Source organism: Stigmatopora nigra, chromosome 6 (assembly GCF_051989575.1).
Source record: "Stigmatopora nigra isolate UIUO_SnigA chromosome 6, RoL_Snig_1.1, whole genome shotgun sequence".
NCBI lineage: Eukaryota > Metazoa > Chordata > Actinopteri > Syngnathiformes > Syngnathidae > Stigmatopora > Stigmatopora nigra.
Genome location: NC_135513.1, coordinates 4,730,083 through 4,748,300, shown reverse-complemented (window position 1 = coordinate 4,748,300; position 18,218 = coordinate 4,730,083). Strand labels below are relative to the sequence as shown.

At 38.5% G+C, this 18,218-nt stretch overlaps 3 protein-coding genes across 3 annotated transcripts; 1 reads left to right on the top strand and 2 right to left on the bottom strand.

Moving 5' to 3' along the window:
- The first annotated feature begins 4,348 nt into the window (after positions 1-4,348).
- cdk2ap2 (cyclin dependent kinase 2 associated protein 2) lies at positions 4,349-7,954 on the top strand. The gene is made up of 5 exons (XM_077719480.1): positions 4,349-4,444; positions 5,829-5,975; positions 6,104-6,198; positions 6,677-6,797; positions 7,479-7,954. The coding sequence occupies exons 1-5, from the start codon at positions 4,363-4,365 to the stop codon at positions 7,544-7,546; spliced, it is 513 nt and encodes a 170-aa protein (XP_077575606.1). The 5' UTR covers positions 4,349-4,362; the 3' UTR covers positions 7,547-7,954.
- Positions 7,955-8,023: 69 nt separating this feature from the next.
- Positions 8,024-13,376, bottom strand: aip (aryl hydrocarbon receptor interacting protein). The gene is made up of 7 exons (XM_077719479.1): positions 13,229-13,376; positions 12,305-12,487; positions 12,037-12,225; positions 11,097-11,273; positions 10,870-11,011; positions 8,571-8,800; positions 8,024-8,486 (listed from the first exon to the last, which is right to left on the bottom strand). Exons 1-7 carry the CDS (start codon positions 13,325-13,327, stop codon positions 8,481-8,483), a joined length of 1,026 nt encoding a protein of 341 aa, XP_077575605.1. The 5' UTR covers positions 13,328-13,376; the 3' UTR covers positions 8,024-8,480.
- Positions 13,377-13,741: 365 nt separating this feature from the next.
- On the bottom strand, positions 13,742-16,844 carry tmem134 (transmembrane protein 134). Its single transcript, XM_077719093.1, has 8 exons — positions 16,630-16,844; positions 16,036-16,289; positions 15,878-15,945; positions 15,449-15,535; positions 15,306-15,382; positions 14,976-15,020; positions 14,156-14,209; positions 13,742-14,061 (listed from the first exon to the last, which is right to left on the bottom strand). Exons 2-8 carry the CDS (start codon positions 16,243-16,245, stop codon positions 13,979-13,981), a joined length of 624 nt encoding a protein of 207 aa, XP_077575219.1. The 5' UTR covers positions 16,246-16,289; positions 16,630-16,844; the 3' UTR covers positions 13,742-13,978.
- Positions 16,845-18,218: the final 1,374 nt, after the last annotated feature.

Sequence of the window (18,218 nt, the reverse complement as noted above, 5' to 3'; positions counted from 1 at the left end):
GAGTCTCATTACTGAATATGCATCATATTTTCAGCTTGAATCATTCCTGCTTCATTTGTCTTAAATGCTTGTTCAACCAAGTACTAACATGAAGAACTGCAATTTAGCGTCTAAATGATTTAATACCAGAAAGGTCAAGACACAAGCCTGTAAACAGAGTTTTTGCTCCAAAGGTCAAAAAGGCCATCTGATTTTGGAAAATGGCTACCTGACTAAATACTTAATCCCCCCGTCCACCCTCCAAACATTGTGTTTTTTTTTTTCGTTAGCAACAGATTTTTGGTGATTACAGTTGAATTTGTACCTTCATCACAAATACATTTCAAACACTGTTCTCTGCAGGAATATCAAGAAGTTACATTGAAGTGCACTTTGCCTTCCTCAATGAATTTCCAGACAATGTACGTACATCAGGTTTAGTCTGTTAATGTATGCACTTATCTATTTTAAAAAATTCTACTTACCTGGGAAGGTATTAGAAATGTTCTAACAATTTTACTGGCAATTTTCCTTCCATCTAATGACTAATACTAGTCTCAGGTTGCTGCAGTGCATCCGAGAGTACATCTAGAAAAATTCAGATTACCCTTTCAAATTGGTCGCCAGTTTCTTCCAAAAGAACCACTTGAACTCACATTCACCCTGACAAGATCTGAACACGCAGTGCCTGTATCAAACGTACCGCTGCACCGTCAAGGAGATTTCAGCAACACTATTTTTGTAAATAAAATAAAACTAGGCAAAATGTCTCCATGTATAGTTTACAAAACTTTCCATGTTTGTCTTGTCAAATGAAAATATGTTCTATTCAATTCAAGTGGACTGTGTATTGTTCGGATATTAACTATGTTCTGTGTAAATTTAGATGTGTGTATACTGTTAATACAAAAATGTTGGCCTTGGAACCAAGACGGCTCAGCATGATTCATTTATTTATCTTGTTAGTAACGTTTTGTAGCCCTTAAATGTCGAACCAATATGCAGTCATTAGATGACCGAGCCAATTTGTAGAAAGATGCGCTATTTTCAGGATGGAACTTTTTAATTGAAAATGTATGCAAAGTGCTTCTGGATAGATGGATTTGATTTCACCTAAGTTGAAGGCTAAATGTTAATGCCCATGGTTTGGCACTGCTTGTCAGGGATGTTGCAAGGCTACCAAAGTGGACGCAAATTAGTTGATTGTAAGGACGATTTGTAAGGCCAAATTCACTATTTAATTTGGAGAGAAAACTACTTTCAAGGCCAATAATCTATTAGAAAATCATTGCTTTTCAATCATTTTTAATTCCAGGTCAAACAAAACACACCATAAATGGATGTTGCGGTTTGGACAATGTGTTAAGGTAATCTTTATATTTTTGGATAAACACACAATAATAATTTCTTTTCAGATAAAATGATGCCAAGGGGTTCAAGTACCGCCCAGGCTCATAAAAAGCAATAGTTTTGTTGCTTCAAATGTAATTTTTTTCAGTGACATTCGACAAAGTAAAGGATTTTGACAAGGCCAAACTCAAGATGCCATTACAATGGTAAGTCTACTTACTCTTCCTTTGAGTGTGGATGTAGTTTAACAGTTAAAACTAAGAGCCATCTTTGCTCAAGTGGGGTCAACTAACGAGTATACGGCTGATATTAAGACCTCATATCCTCAATTCTTACATCAGTAAAACTGTCTGCTCAATAAGCCTCTTCTGCTTTCTCTTCTGTTGATCTGTCCTGTCAGTTAATTTGTCCATCCAACTTGTGTGTGTGTGTGTCTTTTTGTCCACAAATAAAAATGTGGACAGATTATACTGTTACTTGTCGTCAAATTGCATTCCTGTATGTGCTTGTGCATCACAAGCCATTCAGCACATCCTCATTGCGTGACCAGGAAGCAGAACAAAAAATAAAAAATAAAAATGAAAAGAAGAGGGGAGGGCACTTTAATTCCCTCTTCTTCTATCACAAGTTGTCCGAAGCCATTATAGATAAAAGCAGAGAGACGTGACCAAATGATGTAAAAAAATGTTTGCCAGTGTACTGCATGCGCATGATATGAAAGTCATTTGTTGCTTTATCACATCTTATGAAGTCCCGAGGACATGTATTGCATTAATCGGAGGAGAGTTTTTAGCGAGTGGGCCTCCAATTTCTGGGCTCGAGGGTTTGATCCCAGGTGAGTTCTCACTGTGGAGTTTACATATTCTCCACAGGCTTTAATGGGTTTTCTCTGGGTACTCCAGTTTCCTTCCACATCCCCCAAAACATGACGAGTATGCTGGTTGAACCCCCTAAATTGCACCTCGGTATGACTGTGAGCATAAATGGTTGTTTTGTCTCCTTATGCTCTTCAGTTGGCTGGGATAGGCTCCAGCACCCCCCGCGACCCATGTGAGGATAAGTGGTTCAGAAGATGAATGAGGGATTTTTTCTGAAAAACAGTTATCTCAATCTATAGTACCTATTTAGATTGTTGTTCTCCATTTTGACTATTTATACTTTAACATATGTTTGGTCTTGGTTTTGGAACCATTAAAAAAAACTCCAGTGCTACTTATATAGTATTATTTCCCCCTCATCTTAATGTGTTATTACGCTGCTTTGAGTGATTTGTTGGAAGACATTATTCCACTACCGGCATCAGTGGACTTTTTCCCTCTACTGTTTCTTCTCAGCAAGGTCTATAGTAGGTGATGCCAGACTGGCTTTTACGGGGGTAAATATATACCTCATGTTAACTGACACGTACATATAGCGTTAACGCTACAAGTAATATTCACACAGATGCTGTTTCTATTCAAAGCAATTGGTATGAAATTAATTACTGGAATGAAAGAGGCATTTAATTAGTAGGAGGGAATGGAGGAGGATAGATAAGGATATGTACATTTTCAGTGTGTGGTACATAGCTCGATGTATGTATGTAAGAAAATTGTGTGGATTTTCCTTTTAAAGAAATACATTGGACCATCTGTGGGTGGTTTTGAAAAAAAAAGTGGCAAGGACTAACATCAAAACATTCACATATTTTCTACCTTCAAAACAAAAAATGGATTAATCAAACATGTCCGCTGAGTCAAACAACCACCCTGCGGAAACTAATCATAGCAATAAATTATTGTGTGAACAGAAAATTTCCTCGGGAAGTACCAGCCGTGCTCACATTAATAGACAAAATAGCATTTGTCATCCACCTATTACATTTTTTTTGCATTGTTTTTACCTATATAAAAAAAAATAGGTATTGGCAAAACATATTTTGAAAAAACTATTGCTCACATTGGAAGTTAAAAAAACATGGTTTGCATTAATTGAAATTTGTAAACATCATTCTCCGGGGCTCACTATAATTACATTTCTATTGTTTTAAAAATATGTGCTGGAAAAAAAGTTTGGTGGAGGCAGTGGGATTAGCGCGTCAGCCTCACAGTTCTGGGGTCGAGGGTTTGATCCCAGGTGGGTCCTTACTGTGTGGCGTTTACATCTCCCTGGGCTCGTGTGTTTTTTCTCTGGGTACTCTGGTTTCCTTCCTTATCTCCAAAACTTTGATTATAATAACAACAAACAAACAAAGGATTACTTGTCACTATGTAGTCCAGTATAACTCTTAATCATGGGTAATAATTATGTGGATTAATTGGTAGATTTCTTTCAAATTGGCTTTTCTAGTTAAATGGCAATTTGTATGCGTGCTTCCATGCATGACTTTATGGTCCATTGAATTTTCACGTTGTGATAAACAGTGACCACTGAAAAAAGCAATATTGAAATGTATTTTATCTTTCCTGTGCAAGAGTGAAGATATTACATTAAGTGCATCAGGAATTGCACACTTTAGTTTGACTATTCCAAGTTGAGTGTTGAGATGTTTCAATCTCATTTTACAGCCTTGATTTTTTTTAGAACAAGTGGCAGATTGAGAGGAGTTGAAATTGTATGCAAATATGTCAATAGGTGTGGGCTGCAGTTTTATTTCATTAATATGTCTGGAAATAGGAATAGAGTGACCTGAATTTTCCACAGCATGGTACCGACAGTTTATTATTTATTTTGATCTAAAATATTTGGTGTGTTAGGGCTAATATTGTAGTGTATATTATGCTTGTTTTGGAAAACAAATGTACTTTCAATTAGCCAAATACATATGGCAGATATGAGAGGGTGACTTGATTATATATATGGCCTGTGGGCTGAAAGAATGTTCATCACAATGTTCAGTAAATAGATAAAGTAGTATTTAGGTCATTGGGAATTAAATTTAATATACGTACGTAGTTGACATTTCTGAGCTACGATATTGGTCAGTTTATTGACCAATCATATGACGTGAATTTAATTAGCGAAGGGTGGGGGTGGGTCGTCCCATATTTGCGCATGCGCATTCGCACTCCTTCCTCTACTCACAGGAAGGAAGAGCTCTCGCGTCCCACAGAGGTTATTAAATCTACTTTAAAAGGTACTTAACGAAAATAACGTTAGCTTTATTGCGCACTTTTCAGTCGGCGTGTATGTGGTTAGAAACTGTATGTTTCACCTGAAGTGCCTCCATTTGACGAACCGATCCAGAGCTGCTTTTGTTATTCCTTGTCAAATTGTTTGGCTAACCGGCGAAGCGAGCTACGTTAGCGTTGGGTCTCTCTGTTTAGCTAACGTTAGCTTTTGTTTCATTCTAAACCCTCTCGATATAGATCTCGTTTTGTGATATCGCCGAGAACAAATGCCGCACAAGTTAACAACAATTTAGAAGCTCAATCGGTAAAACGATGGGTTTTGGTGATTATTGTGGGGACTAATGTCAAGAACAGCATCTGAATGAGTTGAGACGTCCAACATATTGAGAGGACATTTCATTAGGTACACTGGTTAACCTGATGAACAACAAAGTCTTTTATTCTGATCTTTCGATCTGGTATTTTTGAAGACTCCATTAAATTACACGGGTTACCAATTCATTGCCTGCGACTGCATTTTTGGGTTTTGATCAAATTTATGGTAAAACGTGGTATACACATATGGTAAGCCATTCTGACTCACCACGTTCATTCATTCAAGGATCGTGGGGGGTGCTGGAGCCTATCCTATTTGCTCTAGTCAACATATCAGTTTAATTATCATGAAATACATCAAAAATAGAAAATAAGAAAAATGGTTCAGGTTTAGTCATTATTCAAATACACTACCACTTGTTGAAGATTTATGAAATATATTTTATTTAATTATTTCACTTAAGGCAATGAAATCAATCAGTCATCGTCATTCAGCAAATACCCCAAATAAATAATCAAAAGAATGGGATAAATAGAATTTATTAAACTAGTGTTCATGTCGCAACAGCGCCCATCTTCTCTCTGGTGGTCGTATAGTGTAAATGCAGTTTAAAAACAGGTATAGTATAGATATTTAATATTGTTGACAAAATTAATTTCACTAATTGTCGTTTTATCGCCCAGCTCTACACTGCATGTAATATCCTGCAACTTTTTATTGTACTTTTTCAAATAATGCATAACTAATTTTCACAAATGCATTGAAGAATACAATCTCAAAACCAGAGTATAAGGCGTATATTCAAATTTGTTTCATATATAAGGAGCAGTGGATTATAAAAAGCAGGGTATTTGTGTTATACATCCACTAAATAGAGCTATAGTAGTGTTAATAGTAATAGTGGTTGGTTGAGTTTTACATCAACTAAATTGAACTGTGCTAAAGTGAACTGTATACAATGATTAACCAATATTGATCCATATACAAAGTGCACTTTTGAGAGTCTTTTAGTTGTGCCTTTATAGTGTGGAAAATATGCTAATTGAAATAATGTCCGGCTTTGTTGTGTTCAGCTCTTAGGAGCTCACTTCCAAGAGTAAAACTGTATAAGCACCGGCCAGAAGGAAGTGGCGCGACGTACGGGGAGCTTCCGGTGGACATCGTCATGAGTTACAAACCCATCGCTCCTGCGCCGTCAGGCTCCAACCACACGCCGCCTGGTTTGTTTTTATTCATAGCTTCATGTCTTGTGTTAACTCATTCAAATATGACTTGACAGCAAACGTGAATGTCAAAGGAATGCCATTTGTATTTTTTTTATTTCTTTCCCTTTGTGTTTTTCCGACAGGCTCCTCTGTTCCCTCGCCCTCCCTCCCGCCGTCGTCATCCAATTTCCGGCCAGCTTTCAGCGACTTTGGCCCACCCTCCATGGGCTTTGTTCAGGTATACAAATGCACTCTAGCGTGACCGCGGTGACACGCGTAGGATGTCCGCTGAGCTTTTTCTTTCTGGTTAATGACATGAAAACATGTTGCCTTTCATATCAGATGCCAACCAATCGTATGCCACATTTGTGGATTGCCACATGGTGGCTTGCCCTTTATTCACACTCACTGTGATGTGATTGCAAGTGCCCTCCAACTTTAAAGTCTGTCAGTTACATAATGACATTTGTTCATTTTTTTTTCCAACAAAAATTCTAGTTTTTATCATTCAAACCTATTAGACCAGGGTTAGGGAACATGTGGCTCCAAAGCCACATGTGGCTCTTATGGTGGGTGCATCATAGGGCTACGCTGTAAACAAACCACAAGGCGATTGTGTCCCTTGTGTTTGACTATTGCCCGTTTAGAAACTAAGACAACTATGACAAAGAAGCTTGTAATGTATGACAGTATGTTTTTTTTTTTTGTCCTGACAGCCCGTCAAAGTCACCCAAGGATCCACCTACAGCGAACTTCTGTCCGTCATCGAAGAAATGAGTCGCGAGATCCGGCCCACGTACGCTGGAAGCAAAAGTGCCATGGAGAGACTAAAGAGAGGTAGGCAAGCACTGTTGGCAACGTGACAAGGATGCAACAAGTCCATAATTCAGCACATTATGCAAATGCATTTCAATTTGCCTTGGCGAGGACAGCTAGATGAAGACTTGATTGCCCGGGTTAGATTTAAGTCACGCCCTTTCTAATAGCTTTATCCATCTGCAGCTTTGCTGATTATAAATGTCTCTGGTTACTATTTTTACATGAGGGCCATACAAGCCAGATTCCTAAAAAGCTGGGACACGGTACAAATTGAAAATTTAAAAGAGAATGCAACAATGTTCAACTGCCAAATAGCGATATATAGAATTTTTTTTTAGATGGTTGGCAGGTCGTTTAAGGAATAAAATGTATTAATGTTAAATATTGCGTCAACAAATCTGAAAAAATGTTGGCAGGCAGCAATAGGTGGCGAACAAAAGAAGGCTTAAAAATTATTTCAACCGTTAAAGGGCAGTATTTTTCTAAATTTTCTCTGTAAGTTGTTGCCATATTCACCCACTGACTCAGTACTTATGTAATGTCTATTTTTACTTTATTATTGCCATTATTATTAACATTTTTATTGCCTCGAACATATCCCTTAAAATTATAAAGTTTCTCCGTTTATCATCTATGTTTAGACTCTTTTTGGAAATAAACCCATTGTCTCATGCTAAAATGCCTTTTCCTTTTTTGCAGGTATTATTCATGCACGTGCACTGGTCAGGGAATGTCTAGCAGAGACAGAAAGAAGCGCCCGCACATAACATTTTCTCATCCCGGCTGGCTAATCCCTCTTGGCCAGCACCTCTTTTTACACTTTTATTCCTTTTAGTTGGAATTTTTCACGATTCCATCATTTCTTTAAACCCCCAATTTCAGTTTTGATTTTTTTTCTCAGGTGGGATTTCAAGGTAAGCCATGCCTTAAAAGAACGCAGAACAATTTTGTGTGGTCAAACCGACATGGTGACGTTAATTTTTAAGTTAAGTATTCCCTCCTTGTTTTAATTTTATGACTAGAGCCCATTTGTTTCCTACGTTTTTCTTCAGTAACCGTTCAGCAAAGGCTACGTACTGTACATCTCAAGTCGATTTGTTATTGTGCAGATTTTGTAAAGCAAACTTTTGCAGTTGAATATGTCTAACTTAATTAAACGATACAAAATAAGATAACACTTAATGTCATTTTTCCCGTAGGACATCTGACCTAATTGTGCTGAACATGATTTGTTGAAATCGGAATACACGTGAATAAATCCATTTATTTTCTTTAGATAATTGCTCGGTGACATTTCACTTTCCGTTTGGGCTACAAGAATAGAATACATACAGAAAGTCTGTGTGGTTTTATATTGAACATCTCCATCTAAGCAGGACAGAAAGGAGAGCTGTGACTGTTTTCTATTTAGGATTAAATGTAGATCATAAAAAAGCATGAGCAGAAAAAATGGTGTCACAGATATTTACAGAGTAGCGCTTAATGAGAGGGAGCAAGCGAAAAGGCATGAAAATAACAGACTAAATGACGCTGGAGGCTTTGAATGGCGACGGAAAAAACTCAAAACAGGGAGAAGCCAAGCACTTTGGGAGCGTAGCGGGTCTCACGGAGGACAGTTTGTCTTGAGTATGGGACAAACTGAAACACCAGCACTATGCTTTCTCCTTGAAATTCACAGGCCTCTTCTCATTCCACCAGACTTCAACCCTGTCGAGAGGGAAAAAAAGAAGTTAAAGTATGTAGAGGACAAAGCACATAAAAAGCAGCACTTTTGGGCAATATTCAACTGACTGTGGTCGCGGTTGGTGGCGGTGAGTTATAAGAGAAGAGGCCTTTGTAGCGGCCTTTTTCCTCCTTGTCCTTGGAGCGAATTCGCTCCTCCATGGCTCTAAGCTCCTTGGCCACAGACGGTCCGAGGGATGGGTCCAACTCTAGCACCTTGGCGAAGTCCGCGCGGGCCTCTGTCTCGTTCCACACAGCGGCGTGGGCTTTTGCTCGCTTGTAGAAGGCCTTTATGTTGTCTGGAATGTAAGGGTAAAAAAGCAAATCTTTAACTTAAACTTCAACATCATATTCACAACAAATTCACTTTCATTTTAAAATCATGTCCTTCACAGCTTGTGTAGAAACGTTCCAAGATTTTGTGTGTAAAGTTTGGCATTTCTATTTTTTCAGGTAAAGAAATGCTGTTCACTTCAAAAGAAAAGGCATTTTGTGTGTTAGAGTATGCTCGGACTCAGTCACTGAAGACAGTGGGGCGTGACTTCAAAAATGTTGCTAAGAATCCTGGCTCTTAGAAGTTAATGCTCGAACTACTCAGCCAGTGGAGCCTACAATAGCTCAAGTAAAAAAAAATCAGGCTGACCGGAATAATTGTTTTGCTGAAAAAAATGACTAAGTCTTTATTTTAATTTTAAAAAGTTGGTCCATTTACTAAACTACACAGTGTAGTGATCAGTCAAATGACAGCAGGATTTGAACCCACTATTATTCAGGCTAAAAAAATGATTAAGTCTTTAGTTTAATTTGAGAAAGGCAGTACATTTACTGAATGAAGGTTGGTGAATAAGTCATCAGTGGTGGATGAGCTATTTTGCCATTAAAAAAAAGACTAAGTCATTCACCCCTTTCCTTAAATAAAATCTTCCAATGACCATGTATAAGTGTGGCATTGTGTTGTGTAGTGGGTTGGTCACCTGCCTGCCACCTGGCAGACCAGACTTCGCTTCTAAGTACTGGAAGTACTATAAGTACTGAAGACTATTGTTACAGAGTGGTGGCCCAGTGGATAAGTCATCAGTCTCCCACCTCTGTAGTCCTGGTTTCAAATCCCAGTGCTTGCAAATATTTCCCCAATATTGTTCAGGCAAATGAATGAGGTAAAAGTACAAGTACTACTTTTTTCTCTCGGGTGGTGGCCCAGTGGATAAGTCATCAGTTTGCCACCTCTGTGGTCCTGGGTTCAAATCCCAGTGCAGGCAAAGATTTTTCCAATATTATTCAGGTAAATGAATGAGACAAAAGTACAAGTACTACTGTCTGCTCGTACAGGGCAGTGGCCCAGTGGCTAAGTCTTCAGTCTGTCACCTATGAGGTCCTGGGTTCAAATCCCAGTGCAGTCAAAGATTTTCACAATATTATTCAGTTAAAAGAATAAGTTCTAATGCCTAAGTGTCTAACTGAATAAGTATTCAGTGGTGGATGAAAGATTTTGTCAAAAAAAATGACTAAGTGTTTCACCCCGTTTCCTTGGATAAAACGTTTCAACACCCATGTATAAGTGGGGCACGAGTTGGTGTAGTAGGTTGCTCACTCGCCTTCGGTCGGAGAGACGTTGGATCGATCCCCGGTGTCGGCGGTCGGCGACTGAGCAAGCGGTCGAGAGTCGGCCGAAGGCCGACTCGAGAACGCGACATAAAGTGGCCCCTCCAACTGTCTTCCGAACTGCCGAAGGCAGTTCGGAATAATACCTTTTACTGAAATGTATGACTAAGTGTTTAAATTAAATTAAAAGGTTTTTCTTTTTTTTTCTCTTATTCCATTTACCGAGCTACATGGTGCAGTGATCAGCCAAATAGCGGGAATCGAACCCACGTCTCAGGACAGACTGGGATTCGAACCCAGGAACCAAGGTCTTAGAGGTTAATGCTCTAACCACTCAGCCAGCAGAGCTTACAATAACTCAAGTCAAAAAGAGAAATTTGACATTAGTTTTACAATACAAACAAACTTCAGAAATAGACTAATAATTTAATTAAAAAAATAAATAAAATAGAAACAGAAATAATCCAAATAATTTATAGATGAACTAAAAATGTCGCAAATTGGTCTGAATTAACCAGTCACGTCTCCACAAGATCATGTAAATAAGATCCACTAGGTGTCGCTATTGAGCAATAGAATCAATTAATACTCAAATATTTTCTAGCACTTTTTAAGAAGTTTGAGGCGGCGATCCTACAGCTAGCATTAAAGGAGAACAGTAAGTTAGTTAAGCAGCAAGTTGCCAAAGGCCTGATATTCTACCCTCTTTCCCATCAAAGGGAGTGTCTCAACTGGGTGGAATAGAAAGAAAATGCAAGCATTTTACCTTCATATTTGAATGTGAGTGATGAGCAGTGTTCGATGACTTCGTAGTATTGGCCTTGGATCAACTTGCATTGGCAGTAGTTGAGGAGAAGAGGAGTGATCATCTGGTCCAATTTGAGCCACGCCTCATCTCCTGGATGCTCCTGAAACGTAGAGACGAGCCAGCGGGTAACGGAGACAGACTGGATACCTGTTTGCGGGGAAACCAAGCGGATGGAACTCGTGGACCTTCATCTGGAGGTTTTTCAGGCAAGCGATTCCGTTGTAATACTTGTCGGTGGCCTCCTGTATTCGGCCCTTCTTGTACAGCGCGTTGCCCTCCTCTTGGACGTGCGGGACGGAGGCCAGCTTCTCCTCGTCCGTCATGGCCCACGCGTCAAGCTGGAACGAGCCCGGGGGAAGAACCTGCGAAAAAACACGCTTGACTTCAGCCGCAGAATGCAACTTAATTGAAAGTACTTCTTCTGAAACCGCATTTTATATTTATTTTTTTAAGCCCAAATGTAACCATTGCTTTAACCTAGGATATCCAAACTACTGCCCAGTGTTTATTGGTCGCAGAAAATAGAGATAATTGAATACGGCCTGCACAAGAAGCCTAAGTTTACCCTGGATTGTCCTTCTCATCTTTAACACTTATTCATGTGGTCTACTACTTATGTATTATGTTGACAATATATTTATTTCTCATTATTTATTTAATATTACTTATTACTTTAAGTATTATTTGTGCACTTTCCTACTTATTTATTGATGATCTGTTTCCAGTTTATTTGTTGTTGTTATTATTTGCACTGAGGTGAAGCTTTAAATCTCTATCAATAAAAGCATTCCATTCAATTTAAAGGCACTTCATTATTTTAGGGGTCAAAACTGACATGATTAAAAAAAGTAGAAAACTATAATGATTTCAGTAGTGTAAATACATACCCTATTTTCCACACTATAAGGCCCAACTAAAACTTCAATTTTCATCCAACACAATTTGACTCAAAGCGATCGAATGATCATAATTTGATCACTGCCATCCCCCCATTTGAATTGAAATACATGTCTATCTCCGTCAAAGACTTGATACATAAAAATACATTTCAAAGTCCTACATATTACCTTAACCTGATCATCTATTTAACTTTTTTTTAAGATAAAATGAATAAAATAAAAATACCTTCATGAGCTCAATTGTGAAGACAAGAGGCTGTGGATTATCCTGAAGGTGGTCCAAGTCTTTGTGGCCCAGCGAGTGGTGGGAGTGAATCTGGGCAATGCCACAGCAATGCCTCTGGCCCTCCAGAGGGTCTTTACCGATGCTGATGTTTCTCAGCGACTGGGACACCACTGGGTAGAGTGCAGTGTGCTATGGGAAAAAAAACAACATCTTCAGGATGAAAGTGTGGTAAAATACTTCTAACGTTCAATTTAAGAAGCTGACGAACTTTGACGTCGCACGTGAATTCGGCAATTTCTCCTTCTCTCATGGAGATGACTATTTGTTCCCACACAGCCAGTTTAAACTTCTTGCCCAGGATAAGCTCCATTGGTTTGCTGCAGCACCCCATATTTCTGGAGTCGTCCAGTACTGTGCCATCACACAAGCTCGTCCGATAGTGGAAGACCACCTAAAATGACAGGCACGTTCATTGAAATACACTCAGAACAGTATTGCAAAAATTCCCATTCATTAGCCTCACAAAAACTGGTTGTCAACCATACCCAGGAAAACCTGCATAAGCTAACTAGTTATGTCACACTTATTTATGTTAGGGCTGCAGGTATCAATTATTTAATAAAATAAAGTAATCTATTGGTGTATTGATTTAAATTAATCGGACAAAAATGTTATATGTAAACAGAGCATTTTTTGCTCATAAAAAAGATTTGTCATTTCTTGTATACATTGTTATTTATTGGGAAAAACATGCAGGGAAAAATCGGATCGTTTTGAAAATCAAAGAATCAGGTATCGTGACATCCCTGATGTCAAGTGTGAATTTTGGAATAGCCGTTTGCTGCATTAACCACTATATTAACTGGGATTTGTTTTTATTTATTTTTTAAGCTCTGTAATGTCAATCACACACAATCTAGGAGAAATGATGGCCCCAACACACACAGCATCCTGTTCCGGTTCGCTCATATACAATCACGACATTAAAAAAAAACATTTTAACCATCTTAAACGCAAAAGTAATTCAACGATTTCTCTGGAAAATCGCAATGTGTTTGGCGTTAAACGCGTTGGATCAGATAGAACAGGAGATAGGACAAGTTAGCGTTAGCAAAAGCGCTCCGTCGCATTTTGCACGCATGTAAAAAGATGCAAATCAGACACAGTAAGCCATAAACTACTTGGATTTTACCTTGGTTCCATCGATGAAAGTAGAAACCTGTCCTTTACCCGGACTTATCAATTTTTTCCTGATGCCTTCTTCGAGAAGCTTTCGTGCCTCTTCCTCCATCCTGACGGAGAAGAAATCGACAATGTTTGTCGAAAATAGCCGATCCTCTTTATCCAAGCTTCAGCTAAGGAGCGTCCTCTACTGGTGGGCGGAATTGTAGTCACGTTATACTATACTATTCTACTTATTTGGTATGCTGACTACTAATTTATTTACGACTTATTTATTGATTATTTATCATTTACATGTTGATTGGTTTTTATTGTTATTTGTGCACTTTCCTACGTATTTATTGATTATTTATTTAAATAGTTATAGTTATTTGTTTATCTATTTGTCTGTTTGTTATTGTGCACTTGGAGTGAGGCTTTAAATCTCTTTATACTTGTATAATGACAATAAAAGCATTCAAATCAAATTCTTGCTGCCTTTAAGTATCGATACTTTATATTCTAAGGAATGTCTGCATAGAAATAACATACAAACGTTTTTATTGTTATTTCACAGTCAGTAGACATTTCAAATACACAGTATCTCCATGAGCATACGCATGGGAATTTTAATGTAGTGGGGGGGGGGAAAAGTAAACAAAGTGAATGATTGAATTGTCAGTGGTCATCGCAACAAGAACAAAGAAAAAAAAATAAACCAATGCATTGACATTGGCAATAGAACAAAGCCAAAGTGGTTCATGTAGTGTTGGCTGAGATGTTATTTCTCAAAATAAGGCAGGTAGAACAACTTGAAGCCTCGCCGTCCACGAACAGCACAGCTAATGTAGATCACATGATACACTGGAGGCAGTTCAAAGAATAGCGATAGGATTATTATTCTTGCAACTCTTTTTGGATTGAAAATGAATCTTTAAAAAAAAGGGCATGCGTTTACCTCCGGGGATGAAGAGCAAGATGCCAGGCACGAAGAAGATAGCACTGGAAACGCCTACGAGAACACAAAAAAGCTCAGTTTCTTTTCAAATCAATTATGTTCGGGTGTAGCTCGAGTTTTTCTGCTGATGCTTTGGGTAGAATTCAAGACCTTGTTCTTATCTGCTCCACAAGATAAATTCACAGCAAAACGAAATCAACCTAAGTAAGAAAAAGTGCTTGGGCCGATGATTTGTTTTTATCACGTTTGTGTTAACCTTGAAAACTGCTTCACAGTTGCGTTATATATTTTTTAAATGCTATTATGTTTATGGAAACGAATATCTCAGGGAATTAAAGTGTCAGCACCATCTAGTGTTAGTAAAATTCCATCAAGCACAAGCTTAGTTTGCATAAATCGCTCTTCTATACATCAAAAATATACTCAATGCTTCAATGAGAGTAAAGTTAAAAGCCATGTAAGCACTGTTTCAACATCCTTTTTGAGATGTTATCTAAATGTTAATCCTGTGAATACCCAAAACAAGTGCAAAGTACTAAAAAAGAGAAGAGAAGTCAGTTTTACAAGTATACAACTGTGCTTAGGGAAGTTTTACAGATAGCTATCAGGAACATTTAATCTGATGTAGAGAAAAAAAAACGGTCCAACCAGTAGCACTGTTCTCTTGTAAAAGCCATTAAGGAAAGGATGACGTCTGAACTCTTAATGGGTTTGTGTACTTTTCTTAAAGGGGAATTGCTTTCTTCTTTAGGTCCAGATAGGCGTTATTCTAACTTAAACATGAATACTGTACTTCTAAAAAGATATTTATGTTTCTTACCTGCATTTGGATTCAGCTGTATGACAACCCCAGTGAAAATAAGAGCTAAAAAAAACAGTACATTGGATAATTATTTGGATGGCAGGGAGTAAAGTCATTAAACAGCAATTATGAAAAGCACAGCAGTACCGTATTTTTTGGACTATATATATGTATATACACAAACATTAATTGTTACTTTAACTTATGTTTTTTCTTGTTTTTTCTGATTTTTTTTAAATAATATATATTTAGATATTTTCTTCCAAACAATTTCTCAGATGAAATAGTTTTGGAATAAGAAACTGGCTACAATGAAAATGGTCAGCATATGTTTTTCACCATACTTACCAACTCCAGTGAAGAGCAAAAGAAAGGAAGCAAGGACAACTCTTCTGTTTTTCTTCACCAGCGGATGTGACACCCACCTTCCCGAAAAGAATATGTATAAATACAATGAAGGACCACCTTTAGGTTTGTGTGCGCAACCTTACCCACAACAATGCGCTGAAAGTTGCGTGACGGAACTCAAGGTACTGAAGGACCATTGGGAGCTGCAGTAAGACAGAGTGGCGGGATCACTGTGAAGCAAAAAAAAATTACAAATAAAATTGGTGTAAAACAACAAGTCGCTTCTATTCCGTCAGCTTTTTTGGACCCTTTAATTGCCGTTTAGGTGAAGAACAAGTACAGTGGAAAATGAATGCATGGTTTACTAGATTCTCAAAGATTCATTCATTCATTTTCTGTACTGCTTATCCTCACAGGGTGCTAGAGCCTATCCCAGCTGACTTTCTAGATCGGTGGCAAGCCAATCGCAGGGGAGGATTAAAGAAACCAATCACGGACACACTCATCCCTAGGGACAATTTAGACTGTGTTCAATCTAAACATACAAAACACACTTTTTTGATTGTACCAACCTGATTTTAAAGAAGTTGTTAAAAGAGGAATTGACATTGTTGGTAAGCGGGTCTTCATTTTCCAGATTCTAGAAGAAAACAAAACAAAAATATTGTTGAAGATGGTGTGCCTTGGTCCAAGAAAACATATTAATACACTTCACACATCTTCTTCCAACCTGATATTTGAGGTTACTGTGCTCGGACGAGGCAAGCAAAACAGGCGAGGGATGAGATTGAGGTTTGGAAAAAGTCAGAGGGCCGAACGTCAGCTCTGCTTCTCTGTCCTTGTCTCGAGACGGCCATCCTTCGGTGTCCACGCCGGACATGGATCCGTCCTCGTCCCCCTCCAACACGAAGGCGTCATCAATAGTAAACTGTGTTGCCATGGTAATTGCCTCTTACGCACTGATGACTTGTGGATTGAGACTCACTGTGGAGGGCGTACGGGGTTAATATCAACTCATAATCATCATTGGACAAACAAATTGAGAAGACAGTGTTAAAACAAGATCACTAAAATACTTTCTGGACTAATTTGATAGACACACGCGCACACGGACGCGCACATGCACGCGCACATAAACGTATACACACACACACAAACAAATAACATAAATCAAAGTTTTCTCTGAATGCCAACAAAAAGTTTTAAGAGGCATTAAATCGTCGCTTAAGTTATAATGTAAGAGTAAACAGGAAGACTAAAGTGCTTCCATCCTAGCCTTTGTTTCCGCTAGTCGATCAGATGACCAAGAGGGAAACGGACTTACTTTCTTTACGCTTTTCTTCCCCGATGTTCTGCTTGACACCAATACACTTTACACAAGGCTCACATTTCTCTTCAATGTCGAGTGAAGCCAGCAGAAGCTGTTCATAATGGAATGATAACCTTTTTTTAAGGGCGTCAATCGCCTTCCCAAAACTTTCGACACTCTCTGGCTCTTTTCCTTTCACCCCCCGTTTAAGCAAACGGCTATCTGTTGCACATGTCTGATTACGCCCAGGGGCAATGCAAGTATGTTAGGACTTTCAATCGAGCGCCGATCGATCGATGGATGGTACTAGTAATAGTTTTGTTGACAACAGTTACAAATTGGACGAAATAATTAAAAGGTACAAGCTGATGTGAACTGCATGTCATCTAAAAAAAAGACAACATTAAAATGTTATTTATCTCATCTGATCTCATCTTATTTTATTTTCTGAACCGCTTTATCCTCACTAGAGTTGCAGGGGGTGCTGGAGCCTATCCCAGCTGACTTCGGGGTCACCTTGAATCGGTAAGCAGCCAATCAAAGAACACAAAAAGACCAACAACCATTCATGATCACACTTATAAACAAACATTGTGAAAAATGTATTTCCATTGATAAACATGTATATGTTGAAGTTCAATAATGATTGAAAAATAATTAACTATTAATGATACATCACCCATAAAGCTTGTTGGCAAAACAGTATGATTCCAACTGCTGTTCAAAAATTTCTCAGAGTTTCAGGGTGCTGGAGCCTATCTCTGCAGACTTCGAGTGAAAGACAGACGACATCCTAGACTGGTCCCAGGTCAGTCACAAAGCGCACAAAATATAGACATTCATACACCACATCATACTACACCATCAGCAGGCAATCGAGCCCGTGGCTCTTGCACCAAAGCCAAGCAAGTGAACCACTACACCATCAGGGAGAATGAAATCATTTCACAGTTGAAACATTTGAAAAACAGAAAATATTTCCTCAGTTATATTTTTCATTCATGAAAAATGGATAGAATGGAAGGTTGCTTCTAGACGTGCTTGATATCTTCATAGCCTGCTCTGAATTGGTATTCTATTCTGTAAATTAAATGTACTTGACATGACCTACTGACCTCTTGCTGACTATTTGAATGTTGCAATCTTGTCCTCTCTCCGTGTTTTCCTCATTATGAGACATTCAGTCACTATCGCTCGCCTCTGGCTAATCTATATTAGGAAATTTGACTGTTGCAGTGCAGCTTCTATTATGACATTAAAAGCACTTTTTAAAAAAAATGGTGTTCTGATTTTCTATGGGTACATTTACACCACATACTCTGCAATAATGGGTGGCCCAACGGTAGAGTACTTTTTGCATTTGCTTCATATCTATAAGGTCAAGGGTTCAATCCCAGGTTCTGGTTTTCTTATCTGAAGTTTGCATGCTCCCCCTTTGCCTGTGTGGGTTTTCTCCAGGTGCTTTTCTTTGAAACATGGGGCCTTTTTCCTTTTTGGAACATTCTTCTTTTCTTTGCAAACATCGAAATATTCACAAGGTTGTGGAAGGACGTAATGGATCGATTGGACTAATGGCTCCAACGGTGCTTTACTGTGTGTCTGTG

What these genes read in the sequence shown, in the direction of transcription:
- cdk2ap2 (XM_077719480.1), top strand. Translation starts at nt 4,363, where the DNA reads ATGCGCATTCGCACTCCTTCCTCTACTCACAGGAAGGAAGAGCTCTCG. An exon ending in TATTAAATCTACTTTAAAAG is followed by an intron (nt 4,445 to 5,828) that starts GTACTTAACGAA and finishes TGTTGTGTTCAG; the next exon opens with CTCTTAGGAGCTCACTTCCA. An exon ending in CTCCAACCACACGCCGCCTG is followed by an intron (nt 5,976 to 6,103) that starts GTTTGTTTTTAT and finishes TTTTTCCGACAG; the next exon opens with GCTCCTCTGTTCCCTCGCCC.
- aip (XM_077719479.1), bottom strand. Translation starts at nt 13,327, where the DNA reads ATGGAGGAAGAGGCACGAAAGCTTCTCGAAGAAGGCATCAGGAAAAAA. An exon ending in CTTTCATCGATGGAACCAAG is followed by an intron (nt 12,488 to 13,228) that starts GTAAAATCCAAG and finishes CTGTCATTTTAG; the next exon opens with GTGGTCTTCCACTATCGGAC. An exon ending in TGAAAAACCTCCAGATGAAG is followed by an intron (nt 11,012 to 11,096) that starts GTCCACGAGTTC and finishes TCTACGTTTCAG; the next exon opens with GAGCATCCAGGAGATGAGGC.
- tmem134 (XM_077719093.1), bottom strand. Translation starts at nt 16,245, where the DNA reads ATGGCAACACAGTTTACTATTGATGACGCCTTCGTGTTGGAGGGGGAC. An exon ending in ACAGTAACCTCAAATATCAG is followed by an intron (nt 15,946 to 16,035) that starts GTTGGAAGAAGA and finishes GTTTTCTTCTAG; the next exon opens with AATCTGGAAAATGAAGACCC. An exon ending in AACAACTTCTTTAAAATCAG is followed by an intron (nt 15,536 to 15,877) that starts GTTGGTACAATC and finishes TTTGCTTCACAG; the next exon opens with TGATCCCGCCACTCTGTCTT.